The sequence below is a fragment of the Apium graveolens genome, chromosome 6 (genome assembly GCF_009905375.1).
Source record: "Apium graveolens cultivar Ventura chromosome 6, ASM990537v1, whole genome shotgun sequence".
Lineage (NCBI taxonomy): Eukaryota > Viridiplantae > Streptophyta > Magnoliopsida > Apiales > Apiaceae > Apium > Apium graveolens.
In genome coordinates, this window is record NC_133652.1 from 292,733,136 (window position 1) to 292,755,868 (window position 22,733).

The following is a 22,733-nucleotide window of genomic DNA, read 5'->3' on the forward strand; positions in this document are numbered from 1 at the left end:
CAATTAGAAAGCGGGTAAGACCTCCTCTCATCTCCTCATCCAACTGAGATCCCACTTTCAAAACCTTGCTTGGGTCATTTTTATCAACTGGAATAGATATTGTGTCTTCGGCCGGTCCCGTTTTTTCGATAAGCATAGGGATCCTGGGATCCAAATCGGAATCAAAGTCTCGGGGGTCTTCAATTTCTACTTTTTCATCTGAAGGCGCGTCCTCGTTTGGAGGAGCATCAACCTCAACTTCATTCAAGGGCGCATCCTTCTTTTGAGGAGCATCAACCTTGCAGTTATCGCCGAGACTTTGCAAAATCTCACTTCTTCCTTCCAACTTTTCCCCATTAACCTCTTTCTGCGTGATTCCCCCTGTGTGACTCACCACCACTTCTTCTACACTACGGATTTTCGAAACACGTCCCTGCATCACAACAGAGTTCCCAGAGGTATTGGTTTCTTCCTTTCCGGGGTTCTCAACAAAATAGTGGGCATGGACCTCTCCACCCGGTTTTGTATGAATATCTTCTATATCTTCAAATGGGAGACCTTTCCCTTCATACCTTCTTCTACGAAATTCCTTGACAGCCTTGTGATAGCAGTCACGTGACTCATACTGTGACCCTCTCAGGCTGCCAACTCCGTTTGGCGTCGGAAACTTTATCATCAAGTGGTGTATCGAGGTTATCACCCTGAACGCACGCAACCAAGGTCTGCCGACCAGTACGTTGTGCGCGGAATCCTGATCTAGCACCTTAAAATCTATCATTTGAGTAACCGACAAAGCCCCTTCCCCAAGCGTGACGGGAAGTCTGACTGAGCCCATAACTCTCACTGCTTCCCCCGTAATGCCATAGACGTGCGCATCTTCAAAATACATGTCACTATCTGGGAAACCCAGCTTTTTGTAGGTGCTATAGTATAAGATGTTTGTAGAACTCCCATTATCCAGGAACACTCGATGTACGTTCATTGCCCCAATAAGCATGGTAATCACCAGCGCATCGTTGTGAGGATGATGCACCCACCTAGATTCTTTTTCCCTGAATGTAATATCAGCGGACTCCCCCTTAAAGACCTTCGGGGGTCTATCTTCCAAGCTGTGGATGTTAGTGAGCGGTGGATGTCGCGCTTCTCTCGCGTTTCTTTCAAGTGCTCGATTACTGTCACCAACAAAAGGGTGTCCTCCAAAAATTGCCCTGATGCTGCCGGCCCTCTGAAACTTGACCTCCGCTGTTTTCTCAACATCCTCCGCCCGCGAGGGTTGTCTTTCATCTTTACCCTTGTCATCAAGTCCCCTGCGTCGCTTCACCTTGTCGATCCATTCTCCTAGGTGTCCAGCCTTGATCAATTCCTCAATCTCATCCCGCAAGTGACGACACTCGTGGGTGTCATGGCCAGTAGACTCATGGTAATCACAATACTTCTTTTTATCTCTGCTTTGCCATGAAGTTAGACGGTCGGGCTTCTTGAAGATTCCCCTGTCCTTATTTACCTCGAAGATATGATCAATGGACGCCGCCAGCGGGGTATAATTGCTGACTCTTCTCTCGTAGTTCGATGGTGGGCTCCATTCTCTTCGCGAGCTCACAGCGTTTACCCTGTTAGGGCTTCTGGCGTTTCGCCGATAACCCGGACTTACAGATCTGTCCCTTCTCTTGGATCGCCCCTTGGAGTTATAGGTATCATCATTCTTTCTTGTTTCTGCAAGCGACTGCTCGATTGCCTTGAACGACTCCGCCTGTGCGAGCACATCGGCCAATGACACCGGGTCTTTCCCTTGTAGGTGTTTCCAGAAATCCGTCCCCACACGCAACCCAGCTATAAGCAATATTTTCAACGTTTCGTCAGTTGCACCCCTCACCAAAGTAGATTCTGCGTTAAACCTCTTGAAATATGAAGTCAAACTTTCTCCTTCCTTTTGTTTCACATTAGCCAGCGTGGTAACAGGTGGTGTGTACTTCACCGCGGCTTGAAATTGTGTTAAAAACAAAGTTTTCATCTGTTCCCAGGATGTAATTACACCTGGACCAAGCTTTTGGAACCACTGCTGAGCACCTTCTCTGAAAGTGGCTGCCAAGAGACGACATCGAGCCAAATCAGGTACTTGATATACATCCATTTCAATGTTAAAACGCCCCAAGAACTCCACAGGATCAGAGTTCCCGTGGAAACGCAAGTCGTTGGTTGTGTTCCGGTATCCCACGGGCAATTGCGCCTCCCTCACAACAGCAGCAAAAGGAGAAGGAGCTTGCGCTGTCGCCGTTACTCTTCCTCCCTCAAGATGGTTGAGTAACCGCTTGAGGTCGTTCACATTAAACGTCCCTACCCCAGGAATGGTTTGAACATTAGGCTGCTGGGGTTGCTCTGCGATTTGCTGAAATTCCCCTTGATTACCCCCCGGGTGCGGCGGAGGATCTCGCCGCCCCTCACCTTGAGGCTGCGGCGGTGGCATATTACCATTTTGGTTCTGAATGTTTTCCCGTACACGAGGTTCATCCTGACCATGTCGCGGAATTTCATCATTGTTCTGCATTCTTACTTGAGTCTGCCCGCCGTCCTGGTCATGAGGACGCGCTCCAGACCCATTACCAGTAATGCTGTGAGAAGCTACGGGAATAACGGCGGGGGCTTCTCCAGCGGGGTGCGCTCCACCTCTCCTACCATTGTAAGGGGCTCTTCCGTATTGATATCCCATCCTTCCTCGTCCATTCCTCTGATATCCCCGGTAGAAATTCCCGGGCCTTCCTCGCGGAGGGGCACGCTCGTGCTCGCGGTGCCGCATCCCGTCATCCCTTTGGAATGCGGGGGGCACACGCGTCGTATCACGGGGCCTCGCTTCTCCGGCGTTTCCTTCCTTTTGCCATTCTACCAGCAACATCCTCAAATCGTCGTCCTCCAACCTTATGCCAAGCCTCTTCTTCAAGGTTAAAAGATCCCTTCCTTCCTCGTCTTGGCTTTGAGCGTTCTCCACACGGCGACGCTCGTCCATCGTACGTCCAGACCTATGCGGGTGTGGCACTACCTGGTTGCCCAGGCGAGGCCTTTCTCTGCCTTCAGTGTCCTCATCCGCAAGCTCTACAATAGGTTCTACATCGTCAGAATATTGCAAACGCCGTGGAGTGATTCGCGGGTTATCCCCGCTCCCCTGGGTATCTCCCTCAACTACAGGGGCTTTCCCCAAGGCATGACCGTGACGGGGGAAACGACGACCTCTCCTCGTCCTTCGACGCTCCACCGTGTTCAGTCTTGAGTTAAAACTGTTAAGAGTATCCCCCATGCGATATAATTGCTCCAATATATCAGTGTTGCTGATGAGAACTGGAGGTGTCCCCCCCACATCCGGAGCCCTTGGTGGGTCCGCCATGTTTCTGGGAACGTAAGGTTCGTGGCGAGTATAGCGCCCCCCGCCTTCCCCTTCTGACCTGCTGTCACTTCCATCATAAGAACTTCCATCACGATTGTAAGACATCTTTTCCTCCTAAGATTGCGACCTTAATTAGCACCCCTCCTTCTAGCGCCAATTTGTTGACGGAGGAATCTGGTAACAACAAAGATTGAGGTTTCTCGCCGAAACTAAGATCTGTGACGGTGGTTCTTTACCGGAAACTTAAGCGGTGTATGGTTGATTGTGGTTGTTTTAGGCTGAGATTGATCAGAGTAAGTGGTGGCTCTCTTATCAGCTCTCAACTTCTTACCCTCTCAATGTGCCTACGTACCCTTTATATAGGGATCAAGCCTGACGTAGTTCTCGTAGAACAAGAAGTCTAACGCGTTAAGACTTCTTACTCTTAAACCCAGTAGAAGCCCATCCGATATCCATCTTCTGCTAGCTTTAGGAATGTCCAACTATGAGGCCCAACCGCAAAGGCCCAAGGCTCGTCCGTAATCGTAGGACTTCACGGATAGTGCATCTCCCTGCGCAAGGATAACACTCCGCTACAGCTATCTCCCTTGATTTACGAACGCAGGTATAGCCACGGTTCACCCCAAATGCAAGACGCGTCCCTGTCCCCCGAATGAGGATAACCCACCAGATAGCAGGACAGGTGATCCCAAGCTCTCGGGTGCAAAGTGCAGGATGACTCCAAAGTTCTCCAACGAGGACACCCGTTGAATACAAGAACAGAGCTCCCAAAGCACACACCAAGGTTAAACCCCGCATCCCCAACGAGGACACCCGTTGAATACAGGAGGAGGCCTTCAATCATCAGGCATACCCCTGGAGGCCTTCAAGCTTTTCACGGACATCCCCCTCCTTGACCGTCTCAAGGAGGGAATTCTTCCAAGAGTACCTGCAACAAATACATTAGTAAAAATAACCTCCATCGCTCCTTTCCATGCAAGCTTTGTCCTGAATTCACCATTAAGATCACATAAAACAAACATAGGACGCGTCCTAGAAATTAGGGCGCGTCCTCACCCTTATTAGACTTGCACCGTCTCTTCTAAACCATCACGCACAGCATTTCACCTCCTATGACGCGTCATTGATAAAGTAGGCGCGTCCTACTGCGTTCATCACCATAAGCTCTCGTCTGCCGAGCACTTTCATAAACATTGACGCGTCCATAGAGTCTGGGGCGCGGCCTTCCTTGATCAGGCACTCTTCTTGCCTCGTAACATATCCCTTTCCTAGTAGGCGCGTCCTGTAGGCTTGGACGCGTCCTTACTTCCACAACGCAACACTAAGTTTGACTGCAACTAGCCCGCGTTTGACCCGAGTCAACCCAATGCCAAATTTTGGATATAACATAAACGAAATTGATCTGCATACCCTAATTTTTCGTGGATTTTTTTTCTTCCTGCTTTTATTTTCTAGCAAAAATAAAAAATATATTAAAGGAAAATTATAGCAATTTTTTTCTTTTAATCCGAACCATTAAAATATCTATAATAAGTCACCGGGCCCGATACAATGCCCCTTTCGCGTGTGCCGGGGACCGTAATCACAAATTTTATATTACTTTTTTTTTAATTTAGAAACTATTTGATAATATAATATATCTGTTGTATATAAAAACCCCGGTCAGATATACTGGTGATTGACCCCTCACAAATATCTTCATCAACTCAAGGTACTATTTCTAACTCTGTATCTATCTATGATGTGCAAGTATAAATTAGTTGTTTCTCGATTATGAACTCAATTTTATATTTAAACGACGAGTTTAGTTAATTTGAGTGTTGAATTAAGCTCTATAAATCTGTAATTGCGTATTAATATGAGTTTATGAACATTTTGCAGTTGTTTTGGCTTAGAAATGGTGTTGTTTCGAAGTGTTTCGTTGCTTACGAAGCTGCGTTCGAGTGCTGTAAGTTCTATATACTTGTCGTCGTTGTGTGAATGCTTGTGATTTTTGAATGAATTACGATGTTGTGTTTATGTTAAATTAGGTTTTGTTTTGAATTTGTTTGACAGGTTCACCAGAATCTCGGAAATTCGGTGCGGTGGTTTCAGGTCCGGAACTCTTTTGAACTCGTAATTGTTCTCTCTTTTATTCTTGCGTAAATATGTTTATAGTAGTTTTGTTATACTCCCTCCGTCCCAATTTATTTGTATGGATTGACTTTTGCACGTAATTTAAGGTTTATTGACCACATATTTCTGTTAATCATTTTTTAATTTTTTTTGAACAAAAGTTTAATGATTAACGTAGATATGTGGTCAATGCACCTTAAATTACGTGCAAAAGTCAAACTGAACAAGTAGATTGAGACAAGTAGATTGACGGAGTAGATATTAGGATGGAAGAACAAAATGAAGATAGAATTGTATAAGTCGGAAAAATAATATTGTAATCGTGTTTTTTAATTGATATGTAGAATGTATATAATATTGTGCATGAAACACACCTGTGGTATTCATTTTTTTATTTCTCCTGAATATGATGTTTATGTGTCAACCGGTAATTAAGAGGATCTGAAGGTGATAAAACTGATATAACATGTTGGTTTTATGCCCTTAAAGCTTACTTAATATCAATTTAATAAGTTCTGATGTAATTTAGAGTTACTTACACTAATGACTTTTCCCCTACATACTTTTTCTCCAACGATTTATCTGTTGTCCATGAGAGCAAAATTTAGATCGTACTTTTTGATAAAAGTTGAATAATCGTATTTCATCGCGTCGGAGATGTTACCACTTGTTATTTATGAGGGAGTCAACTCCAAATTCTAATTTTTACCTAAATACATATGGAAGTATCAGCCTACAATTTTACTGTGTTCTTTCCTTGACACACTTGGGTTGCTGACGGTTGTTGGCCATCTGCATTCTGAGTTCTTATTTGATAATCTATGTTCATTTTTGTTATCAGAACAAACTCCTATACAAATCATATTTGTATTCTGGTGAACACTGTGATCAAGATGTGATTACTAATCATCTTACTGGACCCATTTCAAAGACGTATGCAACTACTTCTGAAAAGTTTTTAGAAGATGGACCAAAAGAAAATCCTATTTCTGACATGCTAGTTGACTCATTCGGAAGGCTACACACTTACTTGAGAATCTCCTTGACAGAACGTTGTAATTTACGTTGCCAGTACTGTATGCCAGCCGAAGGTGTTGAACTTACTCCTAGCACGAGTGTGCTCTCGCAGAATGAAATAGTTAGGCTGGCTAATTTATTTGTCAGCTCGGGAGTAGACAAAATTCGTTTGACAGGTGGCGAGCCAACTATAAGAAAAGATATCGAAGAACTATGTCAAAGGTTATCGAACTTAGAAGGGCTAAAGACCTTGGCAATGACAACAAATGGTATTACTTTATCAAAGAAACTTCCAAAGCTGAAAGAATGTGGACTTAATTTGGTGAATATTAGCTTGGACACACTGATCCCTGCAAAATTCGAATTTATGACCAGGCGTAGAGGGCATGATAGGGTTATTGAGTCAATAAACACTGCAGTGGACCTTGGCTATAATCCTGTTAAGGTGATTCCTATTAACCCTATGTTATTTCATTTTCTTTTGTATCTTGAATTTCTTTCTTGTTAATTGTCCGTTTGAAGTTATACTTCACACATACAGACACACACATTGAATACTTATCCTAGTTGACCTCTGTTTAGTTATGAATGGCTAAGTTCATTTACACTACATTTTAGGTGAATTGTGTTGTGATGCGTGGATTCAATGAAGATGAGATATGTGATTTTGTAAAGCTGACACACGATAAACCCATAAATATACGATTTATTGAGTTTATGCCTTTCGATGGAAACGTTTGGAATGTCAAGAAACTTGTACCATATGCTGAGATGTTGGACAGAGTGGTAAGGTTGACCAATAATCCCTAATAAATCATTTTTATTTCACCTAAAATCTAACATGCATATCCTAATAACTTTTATCTAATTTAAAATCAGGGTAAACAATTTAAGATCGAAAGAATAAAGGATCATCACACAGAGACAGCCAAGAATTTCAGAATAGATGGGCATCAGGGCACAGTTTCTTTCATCACATCGATGACTGAGCATTTTTGTGCAGGTTGCAATAGGTTACGACTTTTAGCAGATGGTAATTTCAAAGTATGCCTTTTCGGTCCCTCGGAGGTAAATTATCTCTTCATCAATGCGATGCAGAAATTGATGTTATCTGTTTTTTTTGCATAAATGAGACATCATATTTTGGTAATCTTAAGTCATAGTGCTCGTGGTATATGTTTATATTGCAGTCCTCATTTTTGTGGGAATCTACTTTGGTTGAATTGATATGCTGCCTTTTACAAAAAAGAAAGCCTTTGTATCCTACTACCTCTGTCTCTTTTTAGTTGTCACTTTTGAAAAATAAAATTTGTTCCTAATTAGTTGTCCTCTTAATATAACATATTTTTTTAAGGTTTTCCCAAAGAATACCCTTATACTACAATTTCCAATGTTTGACTAATTTCTACATACCAACAATTCATCTTCATTTAATACAGTTATTAGGGTTAAACAAGTAAATAAAGAATCCAACTTACTCTTTTTTTTAAGATGTGTGTTTTTTTCAAAAGTGACAACTAAAAAAGGACGGTGGGAGTAATATTTAATTCCTGAGGATTAGGCACATGGCTTGTTTATAGTCAATCACAACCTTGGATAGTATTGCTCTGTTTATATATTTATATGGTATTGGTATATTATTCTCACATTTCTTATTTCACCTGTTTCCAGTCACTTGTTTCTTTTATTTATAATAAAAGATAAAAATTACTGTAAATTAATTTTATTCTACTTAAAAATCTTGAATTAAAGAAACAGATTAAAAATTTTGAAACTGTAACATTACATATAAATAATATTTATTCATAATAATTTAGTTAATATACATATAGATATTATTATGTTTCTTAAATATAGGGATGAGGAACGGGGAGAAGGAAAAAAGATCGGGGATCGGGGCGGGGGTTCAACATATGTTTTCTATTTCTTTTGTTTTACATGTGTTATCTTTATCTCTATTCTAAATGTATTATTTGGTTGTATTTAATGACATGTATCCATTTTAAGTTTAGAGAAAAGGGTAGGTCAGAAGGTTAGGTGAGGTTAAACTACACTCCTAGAAGAGGAACAATAAACAACATCTTACATGTACATGTTTACACTAAAGGAACCACACTCAAATAATGATAGCTGGTAGTTAACTCTTTCTATAGGTAAATATCCTTTTCGTTTATTTTATCCTCACTACTATCTTCTCAATAAATTTAAGAAAAAAAAATCTCCTCTATGTATTGCAAAATTATGTTGTGATAACGGAAAACTTCAAATTAAAAATATATACAAGTCCTAAAGGTATCCTCTTTCACAAATAAAATCCCCTTTTGGGGATCAGGGAGGGTTCGAGATCGGTTTCGAATCCGGAGATTGGGGGCGGAGATCGTACTCCTCGGCCCTGAAGTGACCCGATCCTATGCCCATCCCTAAAGTAGATCTTAGTAAAGAGGGACGTAAATATGCGAGAACATAATTTTCATATCCATGAGTCTTTGCTAGGTTGACATTCATGGTTTGTTGATTCCAGGAATAAATATTTTACCTAATGCTGTAATTAAGTTTAATATTCCGATTTTTAGCACACCTTTAGTCATTTGATTGACCTTCGTGCTGCAGTTCCCACAATGTCATTGTATTAGATCTTGCTCAAATGACTGCATCATGCTACATAGGTTACTGCATGGAATATGCATATTTATTGTGCTTCGGAGATCAATGTTGACCTTACCCTTTGCAAAGTTTGTATTATTATACTTCCCTAATTTTATCCTTCTTAATTCTTAACTAGAATAAACATGTGCAGGTTAGTTTGAGGGATCCTCTTCGAAGTGGTGTTGATGATGACAAGCTGCGGGAGATTATTGAAGCAGCGGTATGTTCATGTTTAACTTATAGATGCAATAATCTAATTGTTAGGGATTATATTATATAATGTATGAAACTCGTCTACAGAATGTCAAAATCCTAGTTATATCATATTTATATGTAAAACTCCGTAAGTGTCGAGACTCTGACTTCATTGAAGTTACAAGGTTAGGTTAGTAGGATATATATATATATATAATATAGATATATATGTCTGAGTATGTATATAATAACTAGGCATGCCCCCAAATTTTTGTGTGCGAGGATTTGGTTGATTGTAGTCAAACAGAGTGAATTAAGCACACTTCCAATTTTTGTAATTTAAAGCTGATGTGATGTTTAAAACATGGGTGACCACACAACTTTTGTCTTCTAGACTAAATTTTTACAGAGGAGATTCCGTTTTTGCTGTTCAGGAATTCTCAGCGACAGTCATTTTTTATTGTTTGCCATATCATTAGACTAGCTGTACAACTGGTATAGCATTTAATAATTTGCATCAGATTTGTCTGCAATTATATGATACCTTCTTTGTTTCAAGATTTTTTAAAATATCTTTTGTTTTTTGTTTCAGGTCAAGAGAAAGAAAGCGTCTCATGCTGGAATGTTTGACCTTGCCAAGACACCAAATAGACCAATGATACACATAGGGGGCTAGTTTGCTTAAGTTCTGTGAGTTCTTATCTAAGATTTTGCATTCTTTCCAGAGTCTAGCTGCAATATATTTATGCTATTAAATTACTCGTTTGATTTATGTCTTGCATCTCTCTCTCTCTCTCTCTCTCTCTCTCTCTCTCACTCTCACACACACACAGATATATATGTATATATGTGTGTGTGTGTGTGTGTATTTCTTAAATTCTTACCTTCTACTGCATATTCTTTTAAGTGTTTTCATTTCAAAATGTATAGCATAAACTTTTCCTTCATGTGCATTACAGGTTTTTGAGAACTAAATTGCTAGTGCAGCACAGATATGGCGATACTCATACTTCCGTTCGTTGATCAAACAGTATAGAGAATTACAATATAGAGAAATACAAAAATAATGGAAGACAGCTTAGAAAATGAAAGCAAAACAAACAGGGATCACTTTGTAACACATAGGGGATCACTTTGTAACACATAGCATGGGGCTACACATAGCTAAATGCTAAGAACTCTGTAATTTCCTATATCTAACATATCAATTTCAAAGTTTTGTTGTAATCTATGTAATGTTTGAACAAAATTTTGTAATATCTATTAATATTGAATAATACATGATGTATTAATTGAAACAAGAGTTTGTTGCTGCCAAGTTAAGTATCTAATATATTTTTATTAAATACAAACTGTTGCAGTATCCAGGTTAAGCTTACTTCACAAATTTTTGCTAAGCTTTTGATTTCTTGAAGTAGAGAAGATCCGTATTCTGACGGTTACTCCTCATAATGTCTATTTCTTCTGTAGGATCTCCGTTCTCAGCTGAAGGAGTTGTTCGAGAACAACAGGTACATTTGATTGGAATTGGAATATTTACTCATGGCAGACAAATATTTTGTCTTTCTTGTTTTCATTTGTAAATCCTAAATTAAGTCCATCTTGCACTTTTAGTATATTGACTTGGTTAACATTTTATAACTTCACCATGTTCTTTAGTTCTGTTTCCATCCGAGTCAGCATAATGAATGATTAAAATATGTTTGTAGAAGATAGTATCTGTAATTCTGTATTTATGTATCCCTTTAGGGTAGAAATCAAGCTGTATAAATTGATATATCTTCCATAGTTAGATGTTCTCTTGTCTGTACACAGCCTTGTGTAAAGGCATCATCTTTCATGAATGAAAAATACAATTTAGATTTCCACATAGCTAATTTCAAAAATCTAAATAATAATGGCTACTCCGAGCCTTGTTGTAGTCATGGTAGGCCCTCACGAAAGCACATCAGGTTCTACATGCTTTAATAACATTTCAGTTGATTCATCCGTTCTACAAAATAATTCTGCCACTTTTATATTGCTGTTAAAAATCAAACTCTCTCCAAATAACCATTCAAGCTGAGTGGTCAATATTTTCTTCAATGGTCACAACCTGATGAGATGACCGGGGTAGGGGGTTTAGGCTATCTGATGGGATCTATTACTGCTCCAAGTGCTGCTGACCCATCCTATGCAAAGTTGGAAGCTGTAAACTCTGTCATTATGGCCTAGTTAATCAACTCAATGGAGGTAGATCTTGGTAAGACATATTTCTTTCTTTTTACTACTGTAGGAAACTGTTCGAAATACGTACTCTTATTTGAAAAACTCAACAAAAGTTTCTGAACTAAAATCAATTTTGGACATGTGTCAAAACTTCAACAAGTTTTACATTCCAAATGGAATTGTTCGGGTGATGCTTCTTTCCAAAAAAATGCTTGATCATGCAAGACTTCTTGATTTCCTTCATGGACTTGATCTAATTCTTACCAGAATTAAATCTTTCTAATTCAGAAACAAGGTAGGTTCCGTTGCCTTTACAAAAATAGGTAATCAAGAGCCTGATGCAGAATACAATTAGGTTCAAAAGGATACAGATTTATAGGCATCATGCATATGTGTGTTATGATGATGGAAAAAAGACCATGGCACAAGTGGCTAGTAGTTTTCAGGTTATGCAAGTTGCCTTAAATTAGCCCAATTGTTACAATCCTTAGTGTATTAGGTTATTTTATTAGGGTTTTTATTCCTATATAAGCATTGTAGTTCCCATATATTATCTTAGACTTGATTAATTTATAGTGATTCTTCGGGTCTCATATATGGGTCGCGATCCTTAGTTTTTTCCCCTTTTGTGTTGATGAAATCCTCGGGGTAGTGAATTTTCAAGCGGTTAATTTACCCAAATTTTCTATTGTTTTTGTATTATATATTCATTTTTATACAAGTTGTCCTGCATCAAATGGTAACAGACCTTAGGTTTTTCCAATAATTTCTTAATTGTTTAGAGATCTTGGAGTTTGCAAATAAAAATTACTCCTGTTCATCGTCTATTACTGTTTACAACTGAAAAATTATTGTTCACGAACGGAAACACTGTCAATAAAATGAAGTCACAACAAACCTAAGAGGTAGAAAAAGAGTGAAGAAAAAAAGGCAAAAGTATGTAGAGGCTGTCAGGCTGCTGCAAGGAAACAAAAGAGGGTAACCCTGATCATCTTCTTTTTTTGTGAAACTGCTGTAAGGTTTTGTGAAAATTACAAATCAACACCTGGACATTAGATAAGTTTGTTCAAGTTCATGAACCTTTCGGATATTATAATCCAGCCCCTGAACTTTTCAAGAACTACAAAACGGTCTTTTTGAAATTTGCAGGTTTTTCTGATCAGTCCCTGTACTTCCAGAATTTGAGAGTTTAACCCCTGCAGTTTCTGATTTTGACATTACGGCCCTTGCAGCTTCTGAATTCGACAAATCAGCCCCTATTGCTAAATTAAGATTTTCCCTGGTTTTTTGTGTTTCAGTTTCTAATTTATCATTGGATGTGTACCTCGTCAATCTCGTCCGAGTTTGAACAACCAGGACCCTTCTGCTGATGCCAACCCCCCCCCCCCATTAACTTGGGGTCCAATCGTAGAAAGTAGTCGAAGTGTTAATTTTTTTTCTTTAAGAAATACTCAAACGCCAATCTCCAATGAGTATTTCATCAAGTCTTGAGAAATTTTTATTTACATGGAGATTTTACCTTTTACTCTCTTGAGTCAAGTTTTTGTAATGCGGCAGACTCCAGGGTGGATGAAGGAATAGAAGAGACCAGAAGGTGTGGGGGTACCCATATCTCCGTGGGCTTTAAACTGGGGTGTTAGACCACGTTTGTTCAAGGATATGATATTAGCTGCAGAAAATTTAGCGTGGTGCAGGTTTATTCATGTTAATCCCTTTATAGCCAATGTGAGTATCGCGGTGTTCCTCTTTCACTTGAGTTTTTATTTTATTGCATTTAGAATGGTGTTCTTTGAAGTGGAATCATACTGTTGAAAATTTGTGCAAACTCTATGAAGATTCTGGAACTGTTGAGATATTAATTATGCATCTATAGGTTCATGCATTAGAAAGTTCTTGTAGTTTCTTGCATTTATTATCTATACATGAAACCTGAGTAGACTTATGCATTTAATAACTATCTAGAATTTTCTATTTCTACTATAAAATGTCTCAGCAGATTTGTATCAAATCAGATCTCAGGAATATAATATATTTTCATCAAAACTTCTGCCTAATTCTTTAAGATTGATCTTGGGCTTGTAGTTAGTGGTTCTAGCTACAAATAAGAGAGTGGTTTGTAATTCTCTCAACTTGGTATCAGAGCTGTGTTATCAGCTGAACTGTGAAGATTGCTTGCTGTCAGAAAAGTTGCATTAGGCAGAAAACAAAGTGCAGCTGCCAGTTCCTGTTTTTTTTAAAAGTTTGAACAGATGGATATCAATGGTGGAGCGTTAAATCAGTTCGGGATGGAGAAACTTACGAACAATAACTATCAATACTGGAGGATGTGTATGAAGGCGTATCTCCAAGGACAGGATCTTTGGGATATTGTCGATGGTGGTGATACAGATTTGCCTCCGGACAGTCCTGAAAATTCTGAAGCACGAAGGAAATGGAAGATTAAATGCGGAAAAGCGTTGTTTGCATTGCGAGGCTCTATTCACAAAGATCTAATTGATCACATCCGAGATAAGGAATCTCCAAAGGACGTTTGGGACACATTGGAAAAGCTGTTTACCAGGAAAAATACTGCTAGACTTCAGTTTCTGGAAAATGAACTAGCAAATACAAACCAAGGGAGCATGACAATTGCTCAATACTTTCAAAAAGTAAAGAGTTTATGTGCTGAAATTTCAGAGCTTGATCCGGACGAGCCTATCAAGGAGGCACGAATGCGCAGATATCTTGTTTGTGGCATAAAGAAGGAGTACACCCCATTCTTGACTTCAATCCAGGGATGGGCAAATCAGCCAAGCATCGTCGAATTGGAGAATCTGCTAACCAATCAAGAAGCTCTTGCAATGCAAATGGCGAAAGCTTCAATTTCTGAACATGATGGCGCGTTGTTTGCTAGAAAACAAAGGTATAACAATCATAATTATAAGACTTGGAAGGCAAATAATTTTAAAGAAACGAATGACTGGAAAAGAAAGGGTTCCGGCAGTGAGGAGCAATGGAGACTCAAGGATTCAAATGAACAAAGAAGCTGGCCACGAAATAATTTTAAACAAAAGGAGATGAACTCAGGTGCTTCACAGTATGAGGCAAGGAAGAAGATTATATGTAACAGGTGTGGCAAATTTGGGCATATAAAGAAGTTTTGCAGGTCTAGAATTGTCAAAAAAAATGCTAACATCTCTGCAAATGAAGATGGAAATCGTGATTGGGAAACATGCCTTTCTACGGAGACAATCAGTTCAGGAAATTTTTCTCAAGAATATGCAATGACTTCGTGTGATGGAGGCACTTTGGAAGGAGGCATGGCAACCATCGATTACTCGCGAGATTGGATCATTGACTCCGGTTGCTCTCATCATGTAACGGGCGACATTTCACTACTATCGTCTCAGAAGGAACACAAGGGAAACAAAGCAATTATGACAGCAGATAGCTCAGTTCATCCTGTGAAAAATGAAGGGCATGTTAAAATGAAGACCATGGATTCAAATGCTGGACAAGTCACTCTAAATGATGTATATCATGTCCCTGGTATGACAAAAAATCTGATCTCTGTATCTCAGCTTTCAAATTCTGGAAGATATGTTTTATTTGGCCCAAATGATGTCAAGATTTTGAAAAATATCAGAAGTATTGAGGTTGATACAGTGTTGGAGGGGAAGAAAGTTAATTCTCTCTATGTTTTGATGGCAAGTGATGCTTTTGTAGAAAAGACAAGCCGACAAGATAAAGCATCACTGTGGCATGCTCGTTTGGCTCATGTGAGCTATGAAAAGCTGAAAAATATTTCAGCAAATAACATTGTTAACGGGTTGCCTAATTTGGGAAGTTTTCATCATGAAGCTGTGTGTGAAGGATGCCAATATGGCAAAGCACATCGTCTTCCATTCGGAAAATCTTCAATAAGAAGTACAGAACCTTTGCAGCTGATTCATTCTGATTTATTAACAAGCAACGCAGCAAGTTATAGCGGTCTTCACTATATGCTTGTAATTGTTGATGACTATACAAGGTTTTCATGGGTTTTCTTCATGAATGAGAAGTCCGATACTTTCTCAATCTTCAAACAATTCAAGAGGAAGGTTGAAGGGGAGTTTCAAAGAAGGATTAGGTGCTTGCGCACTGATAATGGAGGGGAATTTATATCAAACCAGTTTGCTGAATTCTGTGAGATACATGGAATAAGAAGACAATTTACATGTCCACGAACATCGCAGCAAAATGGGGTCGCTGAACGCAAGTTAAGACATTTACAAGAGGTAAGCAGAAGTTGGATTCATTCAAAAAGTCTTCCCCAAGAACTCTGGGCAGAAGCTATGCAGTGTGCTTGTCATGTAATAAACCGATTGCCCTCAAAAGTGATCAATATGAAAACTCCGTACGAGCTTCTCTACAATGAAAAACCCTCAGTTTCTTATTTCAGAATCTTCGGTTCTACATGCTATGTTCATGTTTCTGATCAGCTACGCACTAAAATGGATGCTAAGGCTAAGAAATGTGTGTTTGTGGGCTATGATCCTAACAGAAAAGGATGGCGATGTATGGATCCTGAAACACGCAAGGTTGTGACATCAAGAGATGTTGTCTTTGATGAAGCAGCGTCTTACTATGTACAACCTATATTAACGAAGCTTGCAGATCAGTCAAATGATGAATTTGAAGATGTACAAGACAAAACAAATCCTCGAAGTCCAATCGTACCTCAAAATGATTGTGAAAGTGAAGCACATCATGAAGAAGATAATGGAAATCAAAGAAGTGATCAGCTGCCTCGAATGTCGCAAAGAATACGCAAGAGAAATGAAAGGTACAAGGATTATACTATAGGAGCTGATTATGATAAAATTACAGAGTGTTTCTTTGCTGGCCCATTTGATGATTCCGAACCAACATCATATGAAGATGCTAAAGGCAGATCGAATTGGGAAGCTGCGATGGAAGAAGAAATGTCAGCACTTTACAAGAATGAGACATCATGGGATCTAGTTCCCAAACCTAAAGGTGTAAAACCGATTTCCTGCAAATGGGTTTACAAAGTGAAGCGTAAAAATGATGGAAGTGTTGATCGGTATAAGGCGAGGCTTGTGGCCCGTGGTTTCTCTCAAAAATATGGGCTGGATTATGAGGAAACTTTTAGTCCAGTGGCAAAAATGACATCTGTTCGAGCTACTTTATCTTTGGCAGCCTCAAAAGGATGGAGACTTTGGCAGCTAGATGTAAAGAATGCATTTCTCTACGGAGATATTGATAGAGAAATATATATGGAGCAGCCTTCAGGTTTCAAATCAAAGGAATTTCCTAATTATGTTTGTCGACTAAAAAAAGCAATTTATGGGCTTAAACAAGCTCCGCGGGCCTGGTTTGGAAAAATTGCTCAATATCTAACATTTTGTGGTTATGTTTCCTCAAGTGCTGATGCTAGCTTATTTATAAAGAAAGATTCGAAGGTGCACGTTCTAGTGTTACTATACGTCGATGACATGATAATAACGGGTAATGACGAGCAAGAAATCAACAGGTTGAAAAATGAACTTGCTATTCGTTTTGAGATGAAAAATCTAGGAGAATTGAAACACTTTCTTGGTTTGGAGGTATCAAGGTTCAAGAAAGGTATTCTTGTTTCTCAAAGTCAGTATGCTAAGAAGATTCTTGAGAAATTTAAGATGATTAATTGCAGGCCAGCAGCTACTCCAATGGAGCAGAATTTGAAGTTAAGAGCTAATGTTGGAAAAGAGCTCAAGAATGTAACAACGTATCGGACCTTGGTTGGGAGCTTAATATATTTGACAATCACAAGGCCTGATATTTCATTTCCGGTTGGAGTTGTTAGTCAATTCATGCAAAAGCCAAGGAAGCCTCACTTGGATGCAGCTAATAGGATACTTCGCTATCTTAAGCACACAATGAATTATGGGCTGATGTATAAAGAAGGAGCGGAGATTCTACTTAGTGGATTCACTGATGCAGATTGGGCAGGTGATCCCTCATCAAGACGATCTACTTCTGGATACAATTTTGACCTCGGTTCAGCTGCAATCTCATGGTGCAGCAAGAAGCAAGCTACTGTTGCATTATCAAGCACAGAGGCAGAATATAATGCTGCGACACTTGCTGCACAGGAGTGTGTATGGTTAACGAGACTGCTCAAGGATATTTCTCACTCTAAAATGGAAGCAGTGGAGTTATATTGTGATAATATGAGTTCGATTCGTCTAGCTTCAAATCCGGTATTTCACGCAAGAACTAAACATATCGAAGTGCACTATCATTTTATACGGGAGAAAGTGTTGCAAGAAGAAATTGACCTCATCGAAGTTGATACAAACGAACAACTTGCTGATATATTTACGAAGGCCTTGCCAAAAGCGAAATTTGAGTTTATTCGAGCACAGCTTGGTTTGGTTTCCGAAGTTCGCGCAAAGGGGGAGTGTTGAAAATTTGTGCAAACTCTATGAAGTTTCTGGAACTGTTGAGATATTAATTATGCATCTATAGGTTCATGCATTAGAAAGTTCTTGTAGTTTCTTGCATTTATTATCTATACATGGAACCTGAGTCGACTTGTGCATTTAATAACTATCTAGAATATTCTATTTCTACTATAAAATGTCTCAGCAGATTTGTATCAAATCAGATCTCAGGAATATAATATATTTTCATCAAAACTTCTGCCTAATTCTTTAAGATTGATCTTGGGCTTGTAGTTAGTGGTTCTAGCTACAAATAAGAGAGTGGTTTGTAATTCTCTCAACTCATACTAACTCTAACACCAGAGGAGCAGATTCTATGTGCTTCTATGTCGTTGGGGAATATTTGGTCCAATTCTCTACTTGGAAACTAGTTGACACTGCTGGAAGGGACATTCCAGTTTTCTAGGTTGGGCGTCCAAGGTTAATGCCTGGCTTGTGTAACGCCCAACATATATTCTATATATAAATTTCAGCAAATTGATAGGATTTGGTTAATAGTGAGTGCTGATCAATATTACTTTGTTTGTATGCAGGAAATCGATTAGAGAAGCCATAGACAGGGCACAGTACTTCATTTTTGTGTAAGAATTTGTATCTTTGTTTTTATTTATGACTTGTAACTGAAGTTCATTGACGCTATTAAATCTGGTTTAAGGCTAGATAATGTCAAATTCAAGTATTAAGTGATAGTATAGTATACATCACCTAAGAATGTATTCAGCATTGATAATGGAGGGAGTGATTTTCACACTACGGTCAAAACCCTAAAAGTAAGTGCAAAAATGTTAAACGCTGTATATAAAGGATCAAGGGAAGTATCATTGCTTTTTCTTACACTGTACTTTAAGCTTTTGTTTGATCAAAAAATATAAAACAATGCATACATAATGTAGGGTCACTTTTGTTTCCTTGAAACGAAATGTAAAAGAAACAGAACCCGTTCAAAGGACAGAGAAAAAAACAAGACATATATTCAGCATATAGTGAAGCCTCAAAGTTTTTCCGAGTAATGTGAACAGACAGATAGTTCATTCCAGGAGGATGTTCATTGTTAGTTCTAGCACCAAGTTTTTTAAAGCAAGCATATTAAAATTGTTCCAGTTTACAAAGAAAAACTGGCCACCTTATCATCTTCCTCCTCACCTTTATAGCCCGATGTGAGGATCGTGGTGTTCCTCTTTCACTTGAGTTTTCAGGCATGCAGAATTGGGTTTGTACAAGTGGAACCTAACACTAACACCAGAGGAGCGGATTCTGTATGCTTTTATGTTAGGGAATATTTGGTCCAATTGTCTACTTGGAAACTAGTTGACAATGCTAGAAGGGACATTTCCCAGGTTAGTAGCCCAAGGTTAATGCCTGCCTGGAAGGGAAATATAAGATTCATATGTTGTCTCATTCTGAGGCTTGATTTTCTCAAATTGGAGGTCAGGCTTCCTCTACCCAGTCTTTCTTTGTGTATATTTAGGTTGATTATGGCTTTGTTTAGTATAGTGACATGTTTATCATGTTTGGTTTTTCCTGCAGTTTCCTAGGCTAAAAATTACATGACTTAATGAACCACCACGTGTAAATTAAAAAAGAAGACAGGTTCTCCGGGAAATCTGAGTTTGGAGATGTTGGAGGTTCTTTGGTTTGCATAGATGAGGTTTTTTAACTCTGTCGAGCTCTCCCAGGCTTAAAGCATCTTCAAGAGCCTCCTAGTGCATTCCTTTTAAATACAATAATAGGATATTCTAAGGTAAGTCAATTCTAGCAACACTCCTTATTGTATACTCCTTATCATTATTATAATATTAAATTCAAATTCAATTAACTTTTGTGTCATAGAAAGAAGATGAGAAATGGTGGGAAGGGAAGTGAATATTTTGTTCAGAAAAAATGAGATGACTAAAGCTTCCTTTTAAATAAGGTAGAAGAGGAGCATTTTAATTTTATTAGAAAAAACTAAAAGATTGTTGGAGTGACATATTGTGTCAAATTCCTTATATTATTTATTTAAGAGCTCATTTAGCCAGTATTTTGGAGATGCTCTAATGACCGGGTCCACTCAACCCCTCTTTGAAGCCAGTTTCCATAATTGGGCCTTTTTTTGTAATATTGAAGGTCAGAGCCATAAGCCAGATACTGTCACGTACGAAACCTTGTTAGGTTGTCTTTGCACGAACAACTATGTTGATAAATATTGTCTCTCTTTCAAGCAATGGAATGCAGTGGATTAATTCCAGAGAGTGACACTTACAATATCATTATTCGTGGATGCCTTAGGAGTAAGAAAATATAAGGAAGCTTTTAAACTAGCAGACAAAATGTTTGATTGCAGCTTCTTAGCAGATGCGTTTACAACCTCTTTACTGCAACGCTTACTTTTATTAGAAGTACAGGATCCGACTCTCCTTGCAAGTTGCAATGCAACAGAAGTGCTTGCATTCAAGTATGTGACTTTTTTTAATAATTATTTCTTAATTGATGCTGGTAACTCCAGACAAGATAAATGGTTCATGTTCTTTCTTATGTACCTAAAGTGTGAATTGTGAAATGATTCTTGTCTCACTGTACTTTTAAAGGCTCCTATTCCGTAGTTATTGTCATTGTAGTTTTTTTTTTCTTTCAGTATTATACCACCAGAGTCGTGAGCAGTGTTTCTATGATGTCTGCACCTTCTACGTTTTATTAAATGTCTCCAGTATTGTATGCTTTGATCAATCTTAAACTACTTGTTTATATTTTGTGCTCTGGTGTTTGAGTTATGATTGCTTAATTGCTGAACAGGATTTATGAGAAATTGGCAAGTAACTTAATTTAATTAGTCCTGGTGATCGGTTAGTTGGTAGCAATAGTTTATGAATGTTAGAAGAATTATAGCGAAGATTGGACTTTGGTTAGTAGAAGTATATGCTGATCAATATTACTTTGTTTGTTTGTATGCAGGAAATCTATTAAGGTTGGTACAACTGTACAAGGCTAGATGTTGTCATATTCAAGGTTCAAGTGATACTATAGTATCCAGGAATGTTATCAGCATTGCCTTGCCATAAATTCAGCATAATAGTGAAACCTCAAAGTTTCTTCCTGTGATATGAATAGTAGAGTAATTTAATCGTAGAGGTTGTTCATCGGTAGTTCTAGCACCAACTTTTTTTTTCAGGAAAGCATATCGGAATTGTTCCAGTTTACAAAGTTAAACTGGCCACCTCATTTTCTCTTCCACGTCTTCTTCCTCTCCCTCCTTCATGCTGGTGTGCCTACAACTGCTAATGTCTATGTCCTTCAAACCTGTGCTCAAAACGATAGTTTTTCCTGCCAGAGTTCTCCATTTCTTTCCTCAGCTTGTCCATAGTTTCCTTTCTGCGATCTTCCTCCAAGTTTTGCTTCTCTTCGCGCCTCTTGTCAAAGTCAGCCCTTGCAAGTTGAGCACTAAATTTGAAGGTACATGAGCATTATAGTAGAAGTTGTCATAAAGTTTAAGAATGTTTATGGAGAACAAATATGAATCTCATTACTCTCCATGAGTCTTAACAGTTGGGCAACTAGTAAATAAAATAGCCTTGGTAAAAACTGCAACATCTTAATTTCTTTTTTGACAGAACTGCAACTTCTTGCTTTATATACTTGAAGACTTGTGTTCACCGTAACAAGTGATTTTTTAAATTGTAATGTACTCCTTCTGTTTTTTATTATTTGATATTTTGACTTTTGAGACACGGATATCTAAGATTATTTTTTTTTAATTTTTTTATGAATTAAAATTTTGATAATACACTTTTATTTACAAAAAAAAACAAAAATTATTAAATTTTAGCTATATAGTTCGATCATTTGAAAATATGTGTCAAAAATCAAATTGTCAAATATTAAAAAATAGAGAGAATATTATATTTGAGGCATTTTATTAGAAATATTCATATTGATGGGTTTGTTAATTATATATGCGTTAAGTTACATATTTTTAGTTATTAAATAAAATACATGTATTCACAAACTTACTCATTATTTGATAAATCGTATAAATCCCTTAAAAAATCAAACATCCTAAAAGCAATTTTTCACTCGTCTAGATTTTTGAATTTTTCCATATTTCAACTAAATATATTAATATATAAAACATTTAAAAATAGGTTAGATTAATGATGAAAACAATTTTATTAAAAATAATTATAATACTCACACTAATAAAAGATAAATGAAAATGTATTTTACAATGAATAGAAACGACTTTGAAATTATTTTTTTCCACAAACAAAGTAATACTCCTAAATAATACTCCCTCCGTCCAGTTAAATTGTAAATTAAGAAAAAGTGGAATGTTGTAAGAAAAAAATTTAAAAAATGGGTCAATCATATTAAATATATAAAGTTAGTGTAGGGGGAAGAAAGTAGTAGAAGAGTATCGTGTTGACTATAATTGGTTGGTTAAATTGGACCCGTAAAATAATATATAAAATTTGTTGAACCTGTAATAAATTATGTTATGATGGTATTGCGTTAGCTATATTTTAAAAATAGTATTTTATTAAAATTTTATGTTGTTATAAATAGAATATATTAATTGAATATGGTAATAAATGATTAGATTTTTTTTTTACAAATTTTTTACGGGTTCTGTAGTGGTTCAATAAATATAACCAATGTCAAGAGGTTACACTATATTTATAAATAAGGGGAATTTTGATTGGAGATGATTTTTTTTACATAATCTCTATATTTTTTTATAATATATATTAATGATT

The 22,733-nt window shown here is 37.8% G+C and overlaps 1 protein-coding gene and 1 long non-coding RNA gene across 7 annotated transcripts; both read left to right on the forward strand.

Annotated features, from left to right (window-relative positions):
* The first annotated feature begins 4,999 nt into the window (after positions 1 to 4,999).
* Positions 5,000 to 10,646, forward strand: LOC141668315 (GTP 3',8-cyclase, mitochondrial). 2 transcript variants are annotated; one of them, XM_074475130.1, is made up of 9 exons: positions 5,000 to 5,066; positions 5,237 to 5,303; positions 5,411 to 5,470; positions 6,312 to 6,932; positions 7,106 to 7,273; positions 7,367 to 7,555; positions 9,285 to 9,353; positions 9,921 to 10,018; positions 10,288 to 10,646. In XM_074475130.1, the coding sequence occupies exons 2-8, from the start codon at positions 5,253 to 5,255 to the stop codon at positions 10,002 to 10,004; spliced, it is 1,242 nt and encodes a 413-aa protein (XP_074331231.1). In that variant the 5' UTR covers positions 5,000 to 5,066; positions 5,237 to 5,252; the 3' UTR covers positions 10,005 to 10,018; positions 10,288 to 10,646. The 2 variants fall into 2 exon arrangements, with proteins under 2 accessions (XP_074331231.1, XP_074331232.1); XM_074475131.1 differs by having other exon boundaries at positions 5,411 to 5,449.
* A 107-nt stretch (positions 10,647 to 10,753) lies between these two features.
* Positions 10,754 to 21,510, forward strand: LOC141668316 (uncharacterized). Of its 5 annotated transcripts, none has more exons than XR_012552996.1 (3): positions 10,754 to 10,839; positions 18,537 to 19,430; positions 19,531 to 21,510. It is a non-coding gene; the product is annotated as an uncharacterized LOC141668316 (long non-coding RNA). The 5 variants fall into 5 exon arrangements; XR_012552998.1 differs by lacking the exon at positions 10,754 to 10,839 and having other exon boundaries at positions 18,085 to 19,430; positions 19,531 to 20,437; positions 20,935 to 21,510; XR_012552997.1 differs by lacking the exon at positions 10,754 to 10,839 and having other exon boundaries at positions 18,085 to 19,430; positions 19,531 to 19,744; positions 19,834 to 21,510.
* Positions 21,511 to 22,733: the final 1,223 nt, after the last annotated feature.

Excerpts from the sequence above, each read along its gene's own strand:
- LOC141668315 (XM_074475130.1), top strand. The coding sequence starts at position 5,253 with ATGGTGTTGTTTCGAAGTGTTTCGTTGCTTACGAAGCTGCGTTCGAGT. Across the intron at positions 7,274-7,366 it reads CTGAGATGTTGGACAGAGTG|GGTAAACAATTTAAGATCGA; the intron begins GTAAGGTTGACC and ends ATTTAAAATCAG. Across the intron at positions 9,354-9,920 it reads GGGAGATTATTGAAGCAGCG|GTCAAGAGAAAGAAAGCGTC; the intron begins GTATGTTCATGT and ends TTTTTGTTTCAG.